General features: G+C 36.3%; 1 protein-coding gene across 2 annotated transcripts in view; it reads left to right on the forward strand.

The window, feature by feature from the left end:
• The window catches only part of LOC135201696 (endoplasmic reticulum lectin 1-like), a 114,028-nt gene extending 94,818 nt beyond the window's left edge, over positions 1-19,210 (forward strand). Inside the window, exons 7-10 of one of the 2 annotated variants that reach the window (XM_064230848.1) lie at positions 5,569-5,703; positions 9,656-9,783; positions 16,182-16,326; positions 17,827-19,210. In XM_064230848.1, coding sequence (XP_064086918.1) covers positions 5,569-5,703; positions 9,656-9,783; positions 16,182-16,326; positions 17,827-17,976 — 558 coding nt within the window. In that variant the 3' untranslated portion in view covers positions 17,977-19,210. Of the gene's footprint in view, positions 1-5,568; positions 5,704-9,655; positions 9,784-12,341; positions 12,382-16,181; positions 16,327-17,826 lie in introns of those variants that run through there. The other variant, XM_064230858.1, reaches the window with a different exon arrangement.
• The last annotated feature ends 1,015 nt before the right edge of the window (positions 19,211-20,225 follow it).

Consider the following 20,225-nt stretch of genomic DNA (forward strand, 5'->3'; position numbering starts at 1 on the left):
AAAAATAAACAACTGGTATGATTCTGAATCCTAGGCAAAGACGTGGGTTGGCATTTACAGACTCTGTTCACTGACCACCCCTTTTCATTTACTTTGCAATAGCATTTACTTATGACATAGGCTCGGGAGCTCGGTCTTGTGCTCTCGGCCGGGCGCCCACTTGCGCACCCGATATTTCCCACTGGCTCGTCTCCCAGGTACCCGGCCAACCTCGGGTACGGGATACTGGTTGGTTGGTGTGGTAAACCAAACGTCTTGACGTATACTGCGTGCGACGGTGTTTCTCGCTTTGTGCTTCTAGTACATTTAAGTGGAATAAGCCAGTATTTCGATTAATTTCTTTCACATGATATGATCCCAACAGGCAGGTTATATCCACCATCCTATCCATGGGTGGGAGCGTGTATACGCACCCACGAACACAATAATACTTTTATTACCCTGGCGCCGCAGGGATGGTCTCACCACATTTAATGCTCACGATAGAATTTAACAAGTACGACATCGAGTGCTCTGACAAGGGACTTTTCTATGCCAGTATGCCTGGCGTAAGGATTTACATAAATAAAATGGATGGCTCTTTCAATAAAAAAACAAAAAAAATACTTAACAGGTTGCTTTTCCATCGTATTAAACACAGGGGGGACGATAGTTACTTACAAATCTAGTTATGTCTCAAAGCATGCCAACCCAAAAGAAATGTTCACGGGCTCTTCTAAAAGATCTTTCTATGCCTACATGCCCAGCATAAGGGCTAACATGAATCATGTGTATGGCTCTCTCTACTAAGGCTCGAGGAAGAACGACTTTGGGCTCGGATATCAGCGGCGGCCCTTTTCATATTTACTTAACATGACGCCTTTCACAATGAAAAACAAGTTTTTTGATAAATGCACAAAATTCGGGAACCCGTTACTCTCACCTTCCACACAAGCCTTAATCTGACTAATCCAAGCTTCAGACACCTGACTTTCAACCAATTCTCACACATTCCAATCACAAAAATCAACCACACTTTCATTCTCCGGGCATTTATTCTGGAATCCCCCAGACGGAGTTCCACCTGCATTTGACCAGCTACCGCCTCGGGCACTCCCATTCATCTGAGAGTGCTTGCGAATTTCCCGCTTTCTGCGCGTCGCGCTTACGTTTGATTGACTGTCATTGTTCGGTACCGTCGCGACGTTGCTGGCACTATGCCTGCAGTGCCTGTGCCACCAACGTCACGAGGTTTCTTTGTCGTTCCTCCCTGCGCCCTGTAGCACGAGTTTGTTACTCTTATGATGTTCCTGGAGAGAGCATCCGCCTTCCTATTACCTTACCTGGGACATATTCAATCTTTAAGATGTCAAGCTCTAAAATTCGCTCGATCCATCGAGCTTGGCGATTTGTAATCTCGCTCTTCTTCAACAGATATGTTAATGGTTGATGATCTGTGAAAATCTTTATTTTGTGTCCCAGCAAAAAATAACGGTGTCTCTCCAGCAACCATAAGACCGCCAAAGCCTCTCGATCGAAGGTACTATAATTATTCTCTGCCCCTTTTAATCCTCGTGATGCAAAACAAACTGGTCTTTCATTACCTTCATCGTCAATCTGGGAGATTACTCCTATCGCAATATCACTTGCGAATGTGGTCACTGAAAAAGGACGATCGAACCTCGGATAATCCAAGAGTTCGTCGCTCATTAGGGCATCTTTTCATTTCTGAGAACGTTCCTCTCCTTCTCACCCCATTGGAAAATCAGGTTGCTTCCTTAATGCATCTAACGGTCTCGCTATCCGTCCAAAGTTCCTAATGAACTTCCGATAGTAACCCGCTAGTCCGAGGAAGCTGGCTACATCTTTCGCATGTTTTGGTCGTGGGAATTCTTTAATTGCTACAACTTTATCGGCACAAGGCTTAAGGCCTTCAGATGTTACTAGGTGACCCAAAAATTCTACTTCGGCCTGGATAAACTTACATTTTCTAAATTTATTTTCATCCCATGACGCCTTAATGCTTCCAAAACTTGTATCAGGTTACCTTTATGCTCCTCTACAGTAGCACCAACTACAATGATATCATCTAAATATACAAAAACTCACAATGCTAATTATAGAGGCTAAAACGCGTATCATTACTCGTGAAAATGAGCTGTAAGATATTCAACCTGAAGGGAAGGAAATTATATTCATATAGCCGATTGCTATAAAGGCCGTTTTCTCTTTACTTTCATCATCAGGGCAAGCCTTGAGATCCAATGTGGCGAAAAACTTACTCTCCTTTACTTTAAGTAAAGCACTTTGATCGAGGGTAATGGATAGGCATTATCCTTGGTAATGGCATTAGCTCCGGTACTATTACTTAACTAAAATTATTATTATTTTATTTCATTTTATTTATTCATTTATTTACTTTTCCATTTTTTTTTATTATTATTTTTCTTTCTCTCTTTACCTAACCCGGGGCATTGACCAGGGATCTTAAATGGACTCGTATCATTAGTACTTGAAAAGAATAACAATCTGGTTTAACTACGAGAATCTCAAAGAGGTCAACACCCAGGTAACTACTACTAATAACAATAAATTTAACATTAAACACTATTTGGTGGTGTTCTCTGACAACCACTTTGGCTATTGAGGAGAGGCTCTAGGGGGTGGGGGGGCAGGTTTTGGTCTCCTACCCTCAAGGTGGAGGACTTGAAAACCGACAACAAAAATGAACAACATAAAAAAAAAAAACATTAACAATTTCCAACAACATTAAGCAAATCATATCAGTGAACTGGTTACTACTCATTTACTCTAATAAGAACAATTCGTAATTAAATTACTCAAACTGCAATCACAGCTAAATCACAAAAGGGTTCAGTTACCACAAATCTGATTAAGAAAAGAAATTGACAAATCACTAGTTGATTTTTTTTTACGTTATTCCTGATAAAAACAAAACTTCTCAGACAAATTACTTGAATAACTTAAAAATTCATACTTAAAAAAAAAAGTTTAAACTACAGTGAATAAAAACAAAACAAAAGAAACTTGTTCCATTACGGGTTGCCCACATTTTCATACCCATACTGTTTAAATTCTTCACAAAGACCCTCACTGACAATTATTCACGCTGGTCAGTAATTACTCTCCTCGTGTCCCTTGTGCCAAGGAAGGATCCCAGCTGACCCTCCTTACTCTCTCCACGTCGCCTTCCCCTTCCTCTTGAGGGGAGGGGAGGAATGTCTTGCTACACTCCCTTGCTGTCGTCAGCCGCCATCCGACGGCTGTCAGCTTTTCTTACTTCTAACAGCTTGGTCTATACCAGACGAAGCTTCAGCTCACACTCCCCCCATTCATCCTGAAGGTGAATACCGTCTCCTCAACGGATAGAGCTAGAGGGGCTAGGGGAAGGAGGAAAGTGCCCATCTCCTTCCGACCCATTCCCGCTCTTGAGGGGGGGTGTGCTGTCCTGTAGGGGGAGTCCCCTACTCCGACAGTCTCACTCTGCTACTCTTAGGGGGGGAGAACTGGTATCCCTCCCGCTGCCCAACAGGGTTCCCCCTGTTCTCTTGGGCGCACACAGCTGACTCCAGGCACTCGTCTTTCCCGTTAGCGGGAAAGACTTTTGGCGGGCGTGCATTGCCGGCCGCCATCTTTGATCCGTTTCTTAGCATCGCCGATGTTCTGCGAAGGCACTGCTGATCACTGTGCTGACGATCACCTCCTTCCACTTGCTATTGTAACCAGCGTCGTGGCTGGTTTTATTTGGGGAGTGCAAATCTTCTCTCCAATAATACGACACTCGTCCTTTCTGTCTTTCCCTCGCTTATACACTGCATACAGTTTTTCTAATCTGTTGGCCGTTTTATGCACAGCACGTGTGTGCGTGTATTCGCCCGTTTCACGATGTCTCGCGCTCGGTATTGTAATATCACACGCCGACTTTCTTCGCTATCCTCCGCTCGTTACCTTGACATTTAGTTACGTGAAGGCAAGCTCACTTTTGCTTAACGTATCACTTCAACCGCGGCCCTTTTGTGTTGTTTCATATGACCGCTCCGTCGTGTATTTTCCGATCATAAAGACACTGAACAATTAGTCACCGAATCTGCACCTCGCAAGACCCACAATCGCTATATTTAACGTTAATTAGCGCTTTGTAGTGTACCCCGCACACCTGACACCAAAATTATGACCCCGACCTGGGTCGCGTGGGTTTCTTAAGTTACTGTGGGTCATGCAGAAATCAAACGCTCAGTGATTAATTTAACACCGGTCTTATATTCTAATGAATTTACACAAGGGCCCGAGTGAAATGAACTTAATATCTATGTACCAGCGGGATTGAGACCGAGCGGAAACCGGCAGAGGGCACGAGGGGAAAGTGCGTCTTTCCCTTCTCTTGACCGACGCTTGACTGCCTGACCCTCAAGGAGACGGCTTGGTTTCCTCTCTCCTCAATACCCCCCAGAAACCCCCGATATATTGCTTCTAGGCCATGATTGGGTCTGGCACCTGTCCTTAGGTCTATTGGCCAATGAGTGCCCCTATAAGGGACGCCCCCATGCCCAACGGACTTTTTGGGGGATGTTGGGGGAGGTGACGGCTTTCTTCATCTGAGAGAGAATGACCGTTAACGACCTCATGGCGTCTTCTGAGATGTTCAGATATTCTTGGGAAAGTTGTTTATAAGCCTCTAGAATGGCTTATATATATATATATATATATATAGATTAATATAGATATATACTATATATATATATATATATATATATATAATATATATATAGATAATATATATATATAAGTATAATATAGTATATATATATACAATATCTTATATATATCTATATATATATATATATATATATATAGAGATGATATATATAGATATAATAGATATATATATATATAGAGATATATATATATATATATACTATATATATATATGATACATATATCTATATATATATATATATATATATATATATATATATATATATATATATATATATATATATATATATATATATATATATATATATATGTATCATATACATATATATATATATATATATATATATAGATATATATATATAGATATATATATATATATATATATATATATATATATATATATATATCTATATTATCTTATATATATATATATATATATACTATATATATATATATATATATATATATATATATATATATATATACTATATCTATATATATCTATATATATATATATATATATATATATATATATATAATATCTATATATATATATATATATATATATATCTATATATATATATATATATATATATATATATATCTATCTATATATATATATATATATATATATATATATATATATATATATATATATATATATATATATATATATATATATATATATATATATATATATATATATATATACATATATATATATATTAAATTATACCTATTTCTTTTTGCTAGGTAAGCAGTTGTGTGCGTGTGGCATTCTTCCTGTATGGTGTACTAAGATTTTTATTATTTATCTAAGTTTACCTAGTCTTTCACAGGTCTTTATTTCAGGGCTCAGGTTGGTGGAAGTATGAGTTTTGCTACGGACGAAAAGTTGAACAGTACCATGAAAGTCGAGATGGGTCAAAAATTGTAAATTTACTTGGCATCTTTAAGATTGATGAACATAAGAAATGGATAAAAAAGGTAACATTACTTTCAGATTATTAATTTTTTATATTATGGTTGTGGAGTGAAGTTCCCGAATGTTATTCCATTTTTACTCTTCAAGAAGGTGAAGACCAGTTTTTGTACATTTTTATATGGTGTTGTTACATAATTATAATGGTTATATGATAATGATTTTCTACAGGAAACTGGTCGAAACTTGGTGACAAGTTGTTAATCAGGTGGATAACAGGTGGAGATGGGGTTTTGATTAGAGGAGTATCCCTCTCACCAACTGTCACACTCAGTTTTCTTTTGACTGGTCCTAACTACCAGTTAAGAACTTGAATTTTGAATGAGTATTCTCTCTATGCCATTCTCTTTTGTTTAAATACATTTTTTGTTACTTTTGTTTTATTGTAAACACTGTTGATGCCGAGACATTTCTGCTTATGTGGGCTGTTATGTCTCTGGCAATGGTTTTATTTCTTTAGATAATTTTGTTGGAAGGGAATTTCCTGCTAGAAAGTTGTCTGGGATATGCCAGGAATGTAAACTTTTCATGAAAGGTTCTTCACCAGTTGTGTCTTTCTCTGACATATGTACTGTTAGTCTTAGTAATTTCAGAAGTTTCTGCAGGAGTTTAGTCTAACAACAATTAGGTATTCTTTCTATTGCAGCCTCCCTAATTTAATCTGGTGAGGGAAGACCTTCACACTCTCCAGAGTTGGTTACTGATGGTTATGGTGGTCTTGGCTTTTTGACTGCTGCATTGAAAAAAAGTTTTTGGTTGCATTAGTTCATCATGGTGGGTGTAACTTTGTTTGTGGTTCTTGACTTGACCAGCCCTGTGATGCAAGGAGGGAAGTGTAGAGAGCCAATAACACTCTTCTTTGTTTTCATTTTCATGATGGAACTACCAATGGTCTTTATCCAGGAATATTACATACTTTCCACCTTTATTTCTGCTTGGGCTCTCTTAATACTATTTTCTTATTACAATATATACCTTTAATTTATGGAGTTGTGCCGTGAAAGGTGCAACATCTTCATTTCATGATAGGCTTCTCACTTTTTCATCACAGATGGAGGTTTCTTATCAAGTGTAGTCCAATCTCATTCCCAAACATTAGGTAAAATACCTGAGCTTGCTGACACTTGTCAGAAGAGAGTTCCCTCTAGATGGTCTCTTGTGTTAATGATCTTATGGAGGTAATGGCACAGTTTCTGTTGTGGCAGGAACAGCCTTCTTGGTCTTCTGTAAACACAGGGTATTTTGTATTTCTTCTACAAACCCTTTTTGTTTGTTTGTGTGCCTGATACGATACTGAAGTGCTGATTCAGAATTTTCCTTGACACTTCAGTTTTTTATAGTGAGCATTAAGAATGCTTTTGCTTTTCTTTGGCGACAGAAACCTTTTTAAGGATTTCCTTACTCTCTGTCTTTGGTATTACTTTGATTTCAGAAGCATCTGAAGAGTTGGCCACACACCTAGGATGAGTTTAGTCTCAGATGGCTCAGATGGTTACCTTTTGGGTGCACCTTGTCTGCACTGCATCATTCTTGCAGTTTGCAACTTGTTTAATGTTGCAGATTCTGGGAATGATGAGAGTCTTGGTGGTGGATGAGCAGTAACATCACCATCATGACTTTGTTTTAAATAAAGGTGAGTGGTAAATCATACTTTACTTCCTTTAGCAGTGCAGGTGCTCGATTGGATGGTTTCCTTCTGTCATGTTGTCTGCATTATGTGTATTCTGTGAAGTGGAATGTTATGGCAAGTAAACTACTCAACTTTCATTGTGTAGTTGCTGGGGGTTTTGGTCCCTGCTGTCTTGACTAGCAATTAATCTTCAAGTATTTGAGTTCTCATACTCAATGGGTAGAGGCTAGGATTACGGAGAACTTCGGTTTTTCGTTTTAATTTTCAATTCTTGGAGCGGTGATTCCATACTTACAGGACAGTCAATTCTGAATGTTGTTCTCTTTCCCTAACTTCTGCAAGGCGTGATAAACAGTGTTTCATATTCCCTCTTTACTTAGCATTACCATTTCCTTGTTGGCTGCTGGCTGAGGGGTTCCCTGATCTTCTGTTTCTTTGGTTAAAGTGCTGTGGGAGTAACCCAGCCCTCTTTCCCTGTCAGCCTTGCATTCACCTTTTTTGTTGAGCTGTACACTTCTGCAACTTTATGCTGGAGTTGTCAGTGGCACCTGAGAGAATGAGTAGAGTGACAAGGAATTTAATTGCGTAACTTTTTGAGAATTTTGGAAAAAATTCAACAAGGGGAGGAGAGTCTTCTGTGATTAATATCATGGAAGGTAATATTTATGTTGAGAGCTTATGCACAATAGGTCACAGACCTTCCCTTTTTACCTTAGCTGAGTCAGGTAATTTTCAGTATGTAATGTAAAGGCTAGGGTTTGCCTTTTCAGTCTTTTGTTTGATTGGGTTAGACCTTTCCTCTTTGGTGGAGTTTTATATACAGTACTTTAAGTACTGAGCAGTCTCCATCTCTCAGGAACTGTGGTTCCGAGTGGATTGGTCTAAGTGCCTTATACATTATGAAGGTATCTTTCAAGAATATCTCACTTTTGGACAAAGTCTTTACATTTAAACCGCTCTTTCCTGGCTTTGTCTTTATTTCTTCTTCCCCAAATCAAAGTTGGGGATCTGGATAAGATACTGCTTTGTCAGCCACACTTTTCAGTAATTTTTGAAATTGTCAACTCCTGGAGTTTGGAGTGGTGTTGTCTTTCAGTATTAACAATCAGTATGTACGTACTAGAAAGAGTTATCTAGGACCTCTTTCTTTTGGCTTCAAATGGGTTCATCAGACTTTCATCTATTCTGAGGAGGTTGACTCCTTTCCCATGGGATGGATCTCAAAGTCAAGGGCACTGGTCCATCCCTCAGTGTTTGGCTGGACTTTTTGGGCTTTCAGGTTGAGGAGGGGTGTGGCAATGTCTGATATATCAGGCTCCCAGTTTCTTATTCTACCCACAAGGGACAATCAGTTTTCTGTGGGACTGCTGATGGCTGTCTAAGAAGTTGTGTTGTCACCAGAACTCCATTTTGGACGAGCCCAGTGCTTTGTGTAATGTCCCTAAGCCTGGTTTAAGTGTGGGTGTGGAAGTGGAATGACTGGATTTCATTTCATTCTTATACCCTCTTTTAAGAGCAGCATCTGGGTCAAAGTACACTAGAGTCAGGCAAGGTAAGGTGATTGAACTTCGGGCATCTCCAACATCCTCTCTTGTAAGAAGGGGGAAGGGGACTAGGTAGAGTTTAGTCCAGCATTGAATTATGGGTTTTACCATGACCACCTGTGTGAGGCTTTATGGTTCTCTGAATGATTCCTTACTTGAGTAACCCCTTCTCACTTTACAAGGGTCTTTCAGGCCCAGGACCCTACTAGTGTGGCCAACAGTTTTGTCAGACCAATAGAAGTTCATGAGTCATGACCTCCCTTGCTTGCAAGGCAACTGGGATTATGGCAGTTCCATGGGACTGACCTCCCACCTAAGGATTATATTAAAGGCAATGGTTGGTGTTCCCATAGGAAAAAATAATAAATTTTAAATAACAGCTTTTATTTTTCCTTGGTATGCAGTCCACAGCCTTTTATATTTAGTCCAACCTCGACTGCTCTGCTCAGTTCCTGTGGCAGAAGGAAAAGTGAGTGTGATGGTTGGTGTGAGGTATCCCTCACACACCCCAATCATGTGCTTGTTAACCACTTGGTAAACCATCTTGTTACCAGGTTTTGACTGGTTCTCAGATCATGTTAGAAGATACTCCTATATAAAAGGCTATGGTTTGTATATGAAGGGAAAATACAAATTGCCATTCAAAAATTTTATTGAAATTTATAACTCATAAACCCATGTTCATATTAATATTAATAATAATAAATGCACAGTCCAGCATATTTTTCAACTTTGTATTTATTTGTCCTGCCTAATCTTTGTTTTTTATTCCTTTCCATAAAGCATCCAGAGAAGCAGTATAAGTTGGGGAAGAGACATGTATCTCATTTTTACTCTGAAGGCACAATTTGTGACCTTACAGGGAATCCTCGACAGGTTGAAGTGAAGCTGAAATGCAAAGAAACTGATAGGTAGGTGTACTTTCACCCAGAGGTGACTGTGTTCTAAGGTTTTAGCATATTTGATTAAGAAAACCACAGTTGTATGGCAACAGTAGAGTTAAGAGTTGTTAAATCTAAAGTAATATTTCATAATTCTAATGATGTACAAATTGAAGCTTTAGACATGTCATTTCCATTGTTAAAGATAGTTTCAGATGATATTTTCCTATATTGGCAGTTACAGTATTACCTTAATTATATGCATGTGCATTATCTGCAACTTGGCACTGTCTGTATGGAACTGCAGCCTACCATAATATATACAGTACATGGTTATACAGTGGCCCTGAGTTTGCGGGAGGATGTGTACCAGAACCCTGGAAAAAGCTAAACTCCACCAATACTTAAAACCTCAGAAATGCTTAGAACTGCCTATTTTGTTAGTTCAAACACAAGAAACCCCCTCTGGAAATGCTTATACCTGAATATTTTAATAGCTTTATCACAAAAAGTGCATTTAATTGTGAAATTGATATGAAAATACAGTAATTATTGAATATTTCTCAGTAAAAAATACCACGCACAGGTAAATTTGTTGTGAATAATGAGTAGATATGGTCCATAGAGAAGCCTTCGCATAGCTGAGTCCGTGAATCTTGAGAACGCCAATACCGAGTGTCTACTGTATATAATGTATGAAAAGTCTTCTGTTTGGTTTGCACATCTGTGTAGGCAGAAGTACTGAATGGTAATACTAATAACAGTTTAGCACACTGATAAATGCATATTAGGGGGTATAGACCTGGGTAATTGCATTCTGGGGGAGTAGGACCAGGAAAACAGGGTGGTGAGGGATGGGAGAGCACTCTGCTGCTTGGGAGATTTTGCAACTGGTATTGACTCAAAAGCAATATCATCATGAACAATTTCATTTTATATGATGTGTGAATGGCTGATAGAGCTGCATCATGACTATGCTAGAAGTTTCATGACTGGGTCATTTCTAGAGCTTTTGTGACTGTTATTGGCTCCTAAGCATCTTCGTTGTATACGTCATTTTGTTCATCACATTTGAGTGGCTGATATAAATGTTTCATGAATATGTCATGTTAATGTCATTCTCTCAATGGCTACCTATGAAGACCTCTACACACCTCAGTGTCTCTTCCAACCAGTTGATCAGCTCCTGTGTGTGTAGAATAAAGTACCCCACTACTCACGAGTCTCCCCCGTCTCGCATACCTCAGATGGATAACTCCAATACTAACAGTGAATTAATGAGGGGTTAAATTTGCAAAAGTAAAAATTAAGGTTAAAAATAAGAAATTATTATATTTCCCTGCATTAAAAACATGCTTACCATGAAGATGCACCCTAGTTTTGGGTAGCAAATTTTGAAATAAAAATATAATCATATAAATAAGGTAGCAATACACAGTTGATTGCTTTGTTTTGTTTGCTATGCTACAAACATTCTGCTGTCTAGTTGCATTTGAGAAGTGTGACTTCAGTTGGTACAGTTTATTGATTATTGTAATTTTTACACGTTAAACCAACGATATGTGATATCTTAAGCTGTTGCAGCTAATGAAGTGTTTTGGATGGTGTAAAAATTTAGGTAATTTTTCTATGTCATACAAAATAAATAACAAAATTGCTGTAAAATATTTGCAATTAGCCATGTACACACAGATTTGAATGAAATGCTTATTAGACTTTTAATTTGGAGGAACCAACATGCAATACAAAATGTTATTTACTTGTTTAATAGAAACTCAGCTGTGTATAAGTGCAGTATGTTTGTGTATGCAGGCATGTATACATCACATTGAGGTAAACTGCAGTACATATGTACCGTGCATTTGTTTGCCTTTGTCTGTCTGGTTTGTTCTCTTACTTTTTTTTGTATACAGTATACTACAAAGTTCAATTTTTGTTTTTATAGTGAACCTTACCTGATAATATATAGTACTGAACTGTTAATGTATACAGTACCTTACTGTATTTCTTTCTTTTCCATACATTATTTACAGTGTATTCTGTGTTGTTTATAAGCATAGACAGTACTGTGCAATGAAATTAGGGGAAAATGTATATGAAATTGCAGTTCTATATTCATTCATTTTTTTGTACATCATCAAACTTAATATCCCTGAGGGCCTTAGATGTATTAGTGTGGATAATTGAGGTAATACATGTAATCTCTTTGTTCCTAGTACTTGAGTACTTTCATATTGCAACAGGAATTTATATTAAATAAAAATTGGTTATTTCTAGTTACATATTTGAGATTGTGCTTGTAGCTAAAATAATGCCTGGTTTTAGAGGAATACAAATATGTAAATACTTTTACTTTGGGTTTTTATTGCAAGATGGATATAATATACTACAAGTAATTGGATCATCACTGTTTCTTTGGCTGCTTTTGCACAGTTGCATGAAGAATGTATGTTAAAGAGGAGGAAAATAATCTAATTGCTTATTGCATTGACACTGGTAATTGCCTATGTATTTATAGTGCCGCTAATCATTTGAGTAAGAGATTGATTGCTTTAGCTCGATGCTAAAGAAAATGTTTTATCCTGTAGCTCTTCACTGTGGAAAGTCAGGTAAGTCATTTTGCTATTTTTGGTCCAGAATAGTCATTGTAGTTACTGTTTTCATTGTGGAAGTATTGCTTACTATATGTAATACCAATTCATTGTATATTTAGTGTGAGCTTATTTTTTTCATATTGATAAGTGTTGTCCAAGTTGTCACCTGTATTTTCTCTGTGATTGCCACTGGTCACTTTCCTAACCATGATAGTCTTCTTTGGTACATTCCAACCATAAATCTTGGCACTGGAAAGCTACAACTTTGTCAGTGCCATGTCCCTACAACTTAAAGATGGACAGACCTTTCTCAAACATTGCTGGATTTTACCACTGCGTACTAGTAAATTATCACTGTTGATGTAAAAAGTGAAGAAATATCACACCTCTTGAGTATTGTACCTTAAGAAAAGCCCTTTTTTGCAAATCCAACTCCTTCAAAGGTGATGCTCCACATAGTTTCCAGATCTACTTCAGTAAATACTAAATTTTCTCCACTGTTGAGGGGTGCATGGGGAGTCTGTCACTGCCTAAGTGCAAGAGCAACTTTGGTGTTTGCAGGTCAGCAGTGTCATCCTGGAGGTACCTCTTCAGTCATTTTCACCTAGATTTTTTGATGAGCCAAGGTACATAATTCTCAGACTGGATAGCAAATACATCCTGTACAGGAAATTCAGAGCTGTTCCCTTCAGTCTGACAGTCTTTTTGGATCAGAAAAGTGTATGTGTAGTTGCCATCTGTTTGACAGTGGGTAACTGTTGATTACCTACAGGATTTAGTTGGAACTGACCCCCTTTTTTTTTTTTTTTTTTTTTTTTTTCAGTCAAGCTCTTTAGATTATTTCTAGAATTCAGAAAGTGATGTTTAAATTTTCACTAGATTGCAGTCTGGATTCCATCTTTCACACACCATTTAGTTCACTGTTCATTTGAATATTGCATCCCCAGTCAAATTATATGTATTACCAGCACTGGTGAGTACCTTTGTTCCACCCAAGTTCTAGTAAATGATTTAATGATTATATCAAAAGTATTCATGCTTGTGGTGTGTATGAAAGGTAACTCTTAATGGGTGGGCACCATCATGTGAGTATCTAAAACAGGTTTTGGGTGGTGGATGGGCTAACTCACAGTGAGTATTAACATTGTCCCAGATGATTTGGATGAATTTAGCGGGAAAGACATTCATAGCACTTCAGTGGCCCATAAATGACTTGTGGCAACTGAAATTTATCAGCTTGGGGGGTCAGAAGTCAAAGAGAGCTTTTAGTATGTTTTTAGACTTGATAGGGAATGTACCACTGCTGTCTATCCCATGATGACTTATTTATTTGCTCATAAATATACCCAGGGATTGCTGTAGGTTTTAGTTATCTATTATGATATTATGTCAGCTTTAATTATAATTTTGCAAAGAAATATTAGGAAAAAAGATGTATACCTCCCAAAAAGTTACTGCATCTGTAAATCTCGTAAATTTTTACAACAAATATACTACGATAAATATGTTACTGATTTTAGTTATCTTTTATGATATATTGTGTGAGCTGTACATAAATATAATTTTACTAAATAAAATAAAATAAATTATTAGAGAAAACATGTACACCTTGTAAAATTTACGAGTGTCATGTAAAAGTCCCCACTCAGGGTTGTTTTTTACATTGATTTTTTTTTTTATAGCATAACCTTAAAGTATGCATGGTCTTAGGGTGTGCATGATATATATTTAGCCTATCCACAAACTTTTCCTCCACACACCACCTCCCCCTCTCTTCATTAACACCACAGCCTCTCTGATCTTTTACCTCGAGATTGCTTTCCGGAGCACGTGGGGATTTTAATGGAATGAATAATTATAAGGCTTTTGTAGTTTTGAGGCTGTAATTTTGTGGGTTAGTGCCAGCGGCGTAACTAGGAGTCTCTTAATGGGGGGCCACCTGGGGGCCATAGCTGAATATGGGGGGGCACTGGGCATGCACAAATTATAATATTTTTTTTTTAAATCTTGCGGAAAGATGTTAAAGTTGTTTTAAAATATTTAAGCCTACTAATTTGTGAATCACATTTTTATATAACAAACTTGCTCAAATATTTTTTCAGTACGAATTATGAACCTCTGACCACACTTGTAAATCCAAAGTAGATATTATAAGTAATGGTTTAGCAATGAAATAAAACCACTTGGTATGTAGGCTAAACAAAATATAATTAAGAGAATCAAAATTAACACTTGCTTATTGTAAAAAAGAAAAAAATATATTGGAATTATTCATTTAATATTTCTATGATATGTTTCATTTACGTAGGTGAAAACTTCTTACAGCACTAAATAAACGGCCTTAAGCAATGCAAGCTTACATAAACTTCTTACAGCACTAAATAAATGGCCCTAAGCAAAGCAATCCTTTCCTTAGAGTACACTGCCCATAACATTGAAAATTTGCTTTTATGCACTTGCTATCAAACTATCAAGGACGAAAGAATGACAGCACTACTACAAAGAAAAATAGAAATGAGCCTGAAACGCTTGTAACATAAATACCTGCCATGTCTTGGTGACGTTCTTATTCACACGACCGCGTACAGAATGATTGTCATTATCCAACAGGAACTGCACTGTCTCGGCTAATCCATGCCAGCGTTACGTCAACACATCGCATACAAAAAATATCCAAACTACTTGATGTAGAAAACTTTAACATTAATAATAATAATAATAATAATAATAATATGAAAATTAAACTTAGGTTTTACTACAAGCTACATGAACTCAAAATGGGGAGGCACCTGGGGGGGGCACCAGTTTCAAATGGGGGGGCACGTGCCCCCCTGTGCCCCCCCGCAGTTACGCCTATGGTTAGTGCACAAGAGAGTCTAATGATAAGAACCACTCTGGTAATGCCTTACTTATGAAAGAGACCATGAAGAATTGAGTATATTTGGTTACCTTGGTCCTTCACTCCAGGCTGATAAAATTGATTTTATTCTTCAACGTATTTGCATCTGAAAGTTCTATAGTTCATAGTTATTTCATAAGTATCCATTTGATCTATCCCCCTTCCCTGCAAACTCACTGCAGAGAACCACCTTGCTGCTCGGTTGCTACTTGAAAGTGGGGAAAGGAAGTCAACAAAGGGGTTTAAAAATTCCCCTACTTTTTAGTTAACCACAATCAAAGCAGTATGGAGCTCAACCATTAATTTGACCGGCTACTTAAAAGTTAACAAGACCTCAGAGGTATTTTTAGACTAATTGTGCTGCCCTAAAGAAGTTGGACAGAAACAAGGGAAAAACCAAAGAGAACTGATGAAAAGCAAAGGGCAGAAATAATGTAACTGGATGCAAAAGGGATGCTGTAAAAGTACAAAAGCAAAAAAATAAATTCTGCCCATCTCCCTCACCACATGCAATTATTTTGATGCTTTAGAGATTTACCATTCAGGTGTACTTAAAGTCAAATTATTTGTGGAAATTTTTCTTTTCTAGGTTGACTTGTATTTTATTTCTAATATTAATGAGTAACCCTCAAAGAATTGGAGGTTGAACAACAGCTTGAGCTTTGAGTGTTTACCTAAATATATAAAAAAAATTATGCTTGGTTTCATATTTGATCCCCTAGACCTAATAAAAAGTCAGAATTGATGAGTTGATTTTATTTAACAGAAGGTGCCTGCATTACACCTCTTGTAGGTGGTGTTATAGTTTAGGTATGAAGATAATACCCGATATGCATATTCAGGAAAAGGGGGCCATTAATTTACATAATGTTTTTGATTGATATAAAAGAAGCTTTTGTCCTGTTACAAGTGTTACCATGTTTTGATCATTTCAGCCCAAGCTCAGTGACCATCTATCTTTTGGAACCTGAAGTATGTGAATATACTTTGGGTGTTGAGACGTCCATTGTTTGCCCGCTGCTGCAGCATGCTGATGATTTTGGCCTCTTTACTCTAGCTGAAGAAACAGATGAATACCCAGTAAGCAATTCTTTTCAAAAGCTATTTGAAGCTCTCATATTCCCGTTGTTGTTATACATACATTTAGTGTGCATTGTTTCTAAGTTCAGTATCTTCCTTGTCTTCTGTATAAAAATTTTTTTATTCTTATCTAATGTATCACAAGATTCAGGCAATAGATATTAGTACTATTTAGCTATTCAAAATTGTTAGAAATAGCATTACTTGAAAATCTGGATATAATTCAGCAAAGGTTTTGCACTGTTCAAGATTTTGAGTTTAAAATTCCAGTCTAGATGATTCTTGAATGCATAAATGCAGTTGCATCATTCATATTGTGCACTTGGCCAACATGCATGACTCATTATGTTGAATAATGACTTCCCATAACATTGCCAAATAAACTGAAAAGATGTCCTTGTTGAGAGCATTTCTAAGGGCTGCCTACTTTCTTTTACTATACAAGTAATTACCCACTCATATTCTGCATAAACTATCAGTGGGTACTGCATTTGCTGGTGGAAGCAGGTAATTTTATAATATTGTATCTACTGTATCAGATTGTTAAAACTAGTAAGAATTTACATACTTTTAGTGTTATATGTAGGAGGTATGCTGTTAACTGGCATTTTGGTAATCTTAAACATTTTCATAATGAATTGGTACCATCAAATTAACTTTGTTTTTATTATGTCATAAGGATTTAGATAGACACATTGTTCATTATGAAATTAGTCCAGTTTTCTCTATAGTTTTAAAAGTTCACTAAACAAAAGACATAAAACTCGCATTTCTTTTTAACCCCCAAAAAGGGAATGGCTAGTGCAATGCAGTAATGATGATCGAGTTTATCAGCAAGATTTTATAAAGGAGAATGCGCATGTATGAAAAAGAGAAAAGATAATAAGAGTAGATTAAATGTAGATGTTATTCAAGAAAATTAACAAAAATAAAAAATAGATGCACTGTATGAATAATTGTGTAATTGATTCTCTGACTAGAACATTATTAATTTTTATAATTACTTAGTCTGATAAGATGGTGGAAGATAAATGTTTCGTTTATCGCTGTATAGGTTATAAGGATTGCTGATGGCCATAACCACTTGTCATAGTATGTAAGTATGTGGGGGTATCTAGGCATTACATACTCTGTATGTAACTGTTTTTTGTATTCTGTTTGTACCTAGGTATATGTTTCACACTGTTCTGCCTGCAATTCTTTAAGAGATTAACAGAGACTTATATTTAATTCTGAGATTGTTTGGTGTTAAGAGTATGTCATGATTGAAACAAATGCTACTCTCAAATGTGACACCTTGCTTATTCTCTACTCTTAAGACACAGGTCTGGAAAAACTAAGCCTTATTAATAATGATAATATTCTCTACTAGGCAGGTATTGGTATTATTAAGTGTGCCTTTCTCAGAAAATTCTTCAACCTTTCTGACTTGTGTAAAATAGTATGTTAGTGCCAAGTTGGGTGCAGTAAAAGAAAATCTTACAGTTTTTTAAATTTCAGGGTATGGCAAATATACAGCAGATTGTTCATGAAGGCACAATAGAAGTGCAAGATGATGATGTAGATGAGCTTGAAGATATGGATATTGAAACAAAGAGTAATGAAGATAATCAGGGAGAAATGGAAAATGTAAAGACTGAGCAGCCATGAAATAAAAAGATAACTAGTGACTGTATAAATGTAATTAACACTCACCATCTTCATAAAAACGATATACAGTACGTGTACTGTATGTGCTGATATTTCCATCCTGTAAAATAGCATTGTTCTTCCCATTGCATCACAGCAAAGGATGATCTACATATTCCAAATATTGGAGCACTATGTAGAAAAAGTGAATTACCCTGCCAGGTGGATTTAGAAAAGGAATAGTATTAGAATGTGTATTGTAGAGATCAGTTTACTGATAATAGTAGGCAAAGCACCTTGAACAGCTCTTTTACTTCTCAAATTCATCAGACCTTCCCTTCCAAAGGTTTAGAGAGTAACTGGGTGCAAAATCTTCAGTTAAAAAATATGTAATATTAACAGTTGTATTTATTGTACCATTTTTCTTTGTTGTTTAACTTTGTTACACATTTTTATGCTTTTTCATTTTAATTTCATGCTAATGAATTAGTGCTGTTATTGTATTGCTTATTTTTATCATGTAGAAAGTTGTTGAAATTACATGGAAAAATATAAATATCATTGATGCTATAATTTTAGATATTTTTTATTTCATAATACATTATATATTTTGTGCTTCATATGAAAAATCACACTTTAGAACATAATTTTTGTATGTAAGAAAAAGCATGGTCTCACAGGTTATTGTGGTAGACATAGTTGTGTACTAGGTATTATCTGTTCCTTTTAAGTAATCCAGTTGTGTTATCTGTACCTTTTAAGGAATCCAGTGATGTCAAAAATTCATGTATGTAAACCATTGAGTATGAACATAGGCAGTTTTCTTAAATTAAGGATGCACTACAACATCAGTTTATTGTGATATGCTTTGGAATATCATTGACCTACTCGGTAAGAGCTGCTCTAGATCAGCAGTACTGTTTTTTGTATCTCCTAGTCATGGTTCTCCTGAGGTGGTTAGAGTGAGCACCACTCTTTTTAATGATAATGCTTACAAATCTGACAAGTTTTGCATACAGTCTTTGCACTTACATAGTCATTTCTATGACAAGAGAGCAATTATGGTTTTGGTTTTTTGTATAAGAAAGGTTCTTTGATAGTTTGGAAGGTTTGCTATTATATATGAAATAGTTTTTTCAATGTGATTGCCTCCTTTTCAGTTTTTCTCAAATATCCCTGAGTACTGAACGTAACTTGATTGTTGTTTGGGTAAACTACTTTATGATAAAGTATACTTACAAGGAAAAGACAATCTTATCAATCAATTATCATAATTATACAATATATTACATATATATATATATATATATATATATAATATATATATCTATATATATATATATATAATATATATATATTCTATATATCTAAATATCTATTAGATATATACACAGGTTGTAACTGTTGAACTGAAGCTAAGACTTGAAGAATGTTAAGAAAAGTCCAGGCAGAGTTGAGGGAAGGGGAAATAAAGTATGAAAAATATAGATAAGTTCGATATACAGCACTCTAGCATCTTAATTATTGCATTTGATAGATCAGGAGTCCTTCCAAATGCAGTTATCTTTAAATTAAAGAAAAAAATAAATAGCTGAGGCTTGAGCAGTGAAGGGATCCAGCTGAGAAAGTAGGTACAGGTTGTATATTTTGGTAATAGATAAAAATGATAACCCTCATCATTTGCCGGTTTCTAAATGGTTTCTAAAATCTGAAAATGATTATGCACACACTTGACAAACATGTGCCTTCATTTGGGGGTGATATGGTTGCTAATTTGTGCAGTTATACTATACTCCACACCAATCTTATTGCAAATAAAATTGCACTTCAGCGGTATGGTTTGTTTGCTCACCTACCATGTACTTTTGATGTACACACCCCTTCATCCCCCAGCTGCTCTCTTTTCCATCCTTTACTCTTTAGCTTCATGGTCTGGTTAAAGTTTATTTCTCCAGCATGCTGTGTTTTGTCTTATATTTGGTTTCATCCTGCTGGGCTGCCAAACTTCTTGGTCTTGCTACAATTTTCACTGCCTCCAGGGGAATTTTTACTACTATACTACTACAACTACTAATAAAGATGCCCCTTTAGGAGATTATTCTTAATCATTGTCAGTCAATGGAATCCAGCTTGTTAATAATTGATTTCATGTTGTTATAGCAATACCCTAATTGAGATTTGCTGTTACCACCTAATAATAATAATAAGCAACACCTAACACTCTTGAGGTAGACAAATCCTCAAATGACAAAATTAGTTACATTACCTTT

This window comes from Macrobrachium nipponense, chromosome 23, assembly GCF_015104395.2.
Source record: "Macrobrachium nipponense isolate FS-2020 chromosome 23, ASM1510439v2, whole genome shotgun sequence".
Classification (NCBI taxonomy): Eukaryota; Metazoa; Arthropoda; class Malacostraca; order Decapoda; family Palaemonidae; genus Macrobrachium; species Macrobrachium nipponense.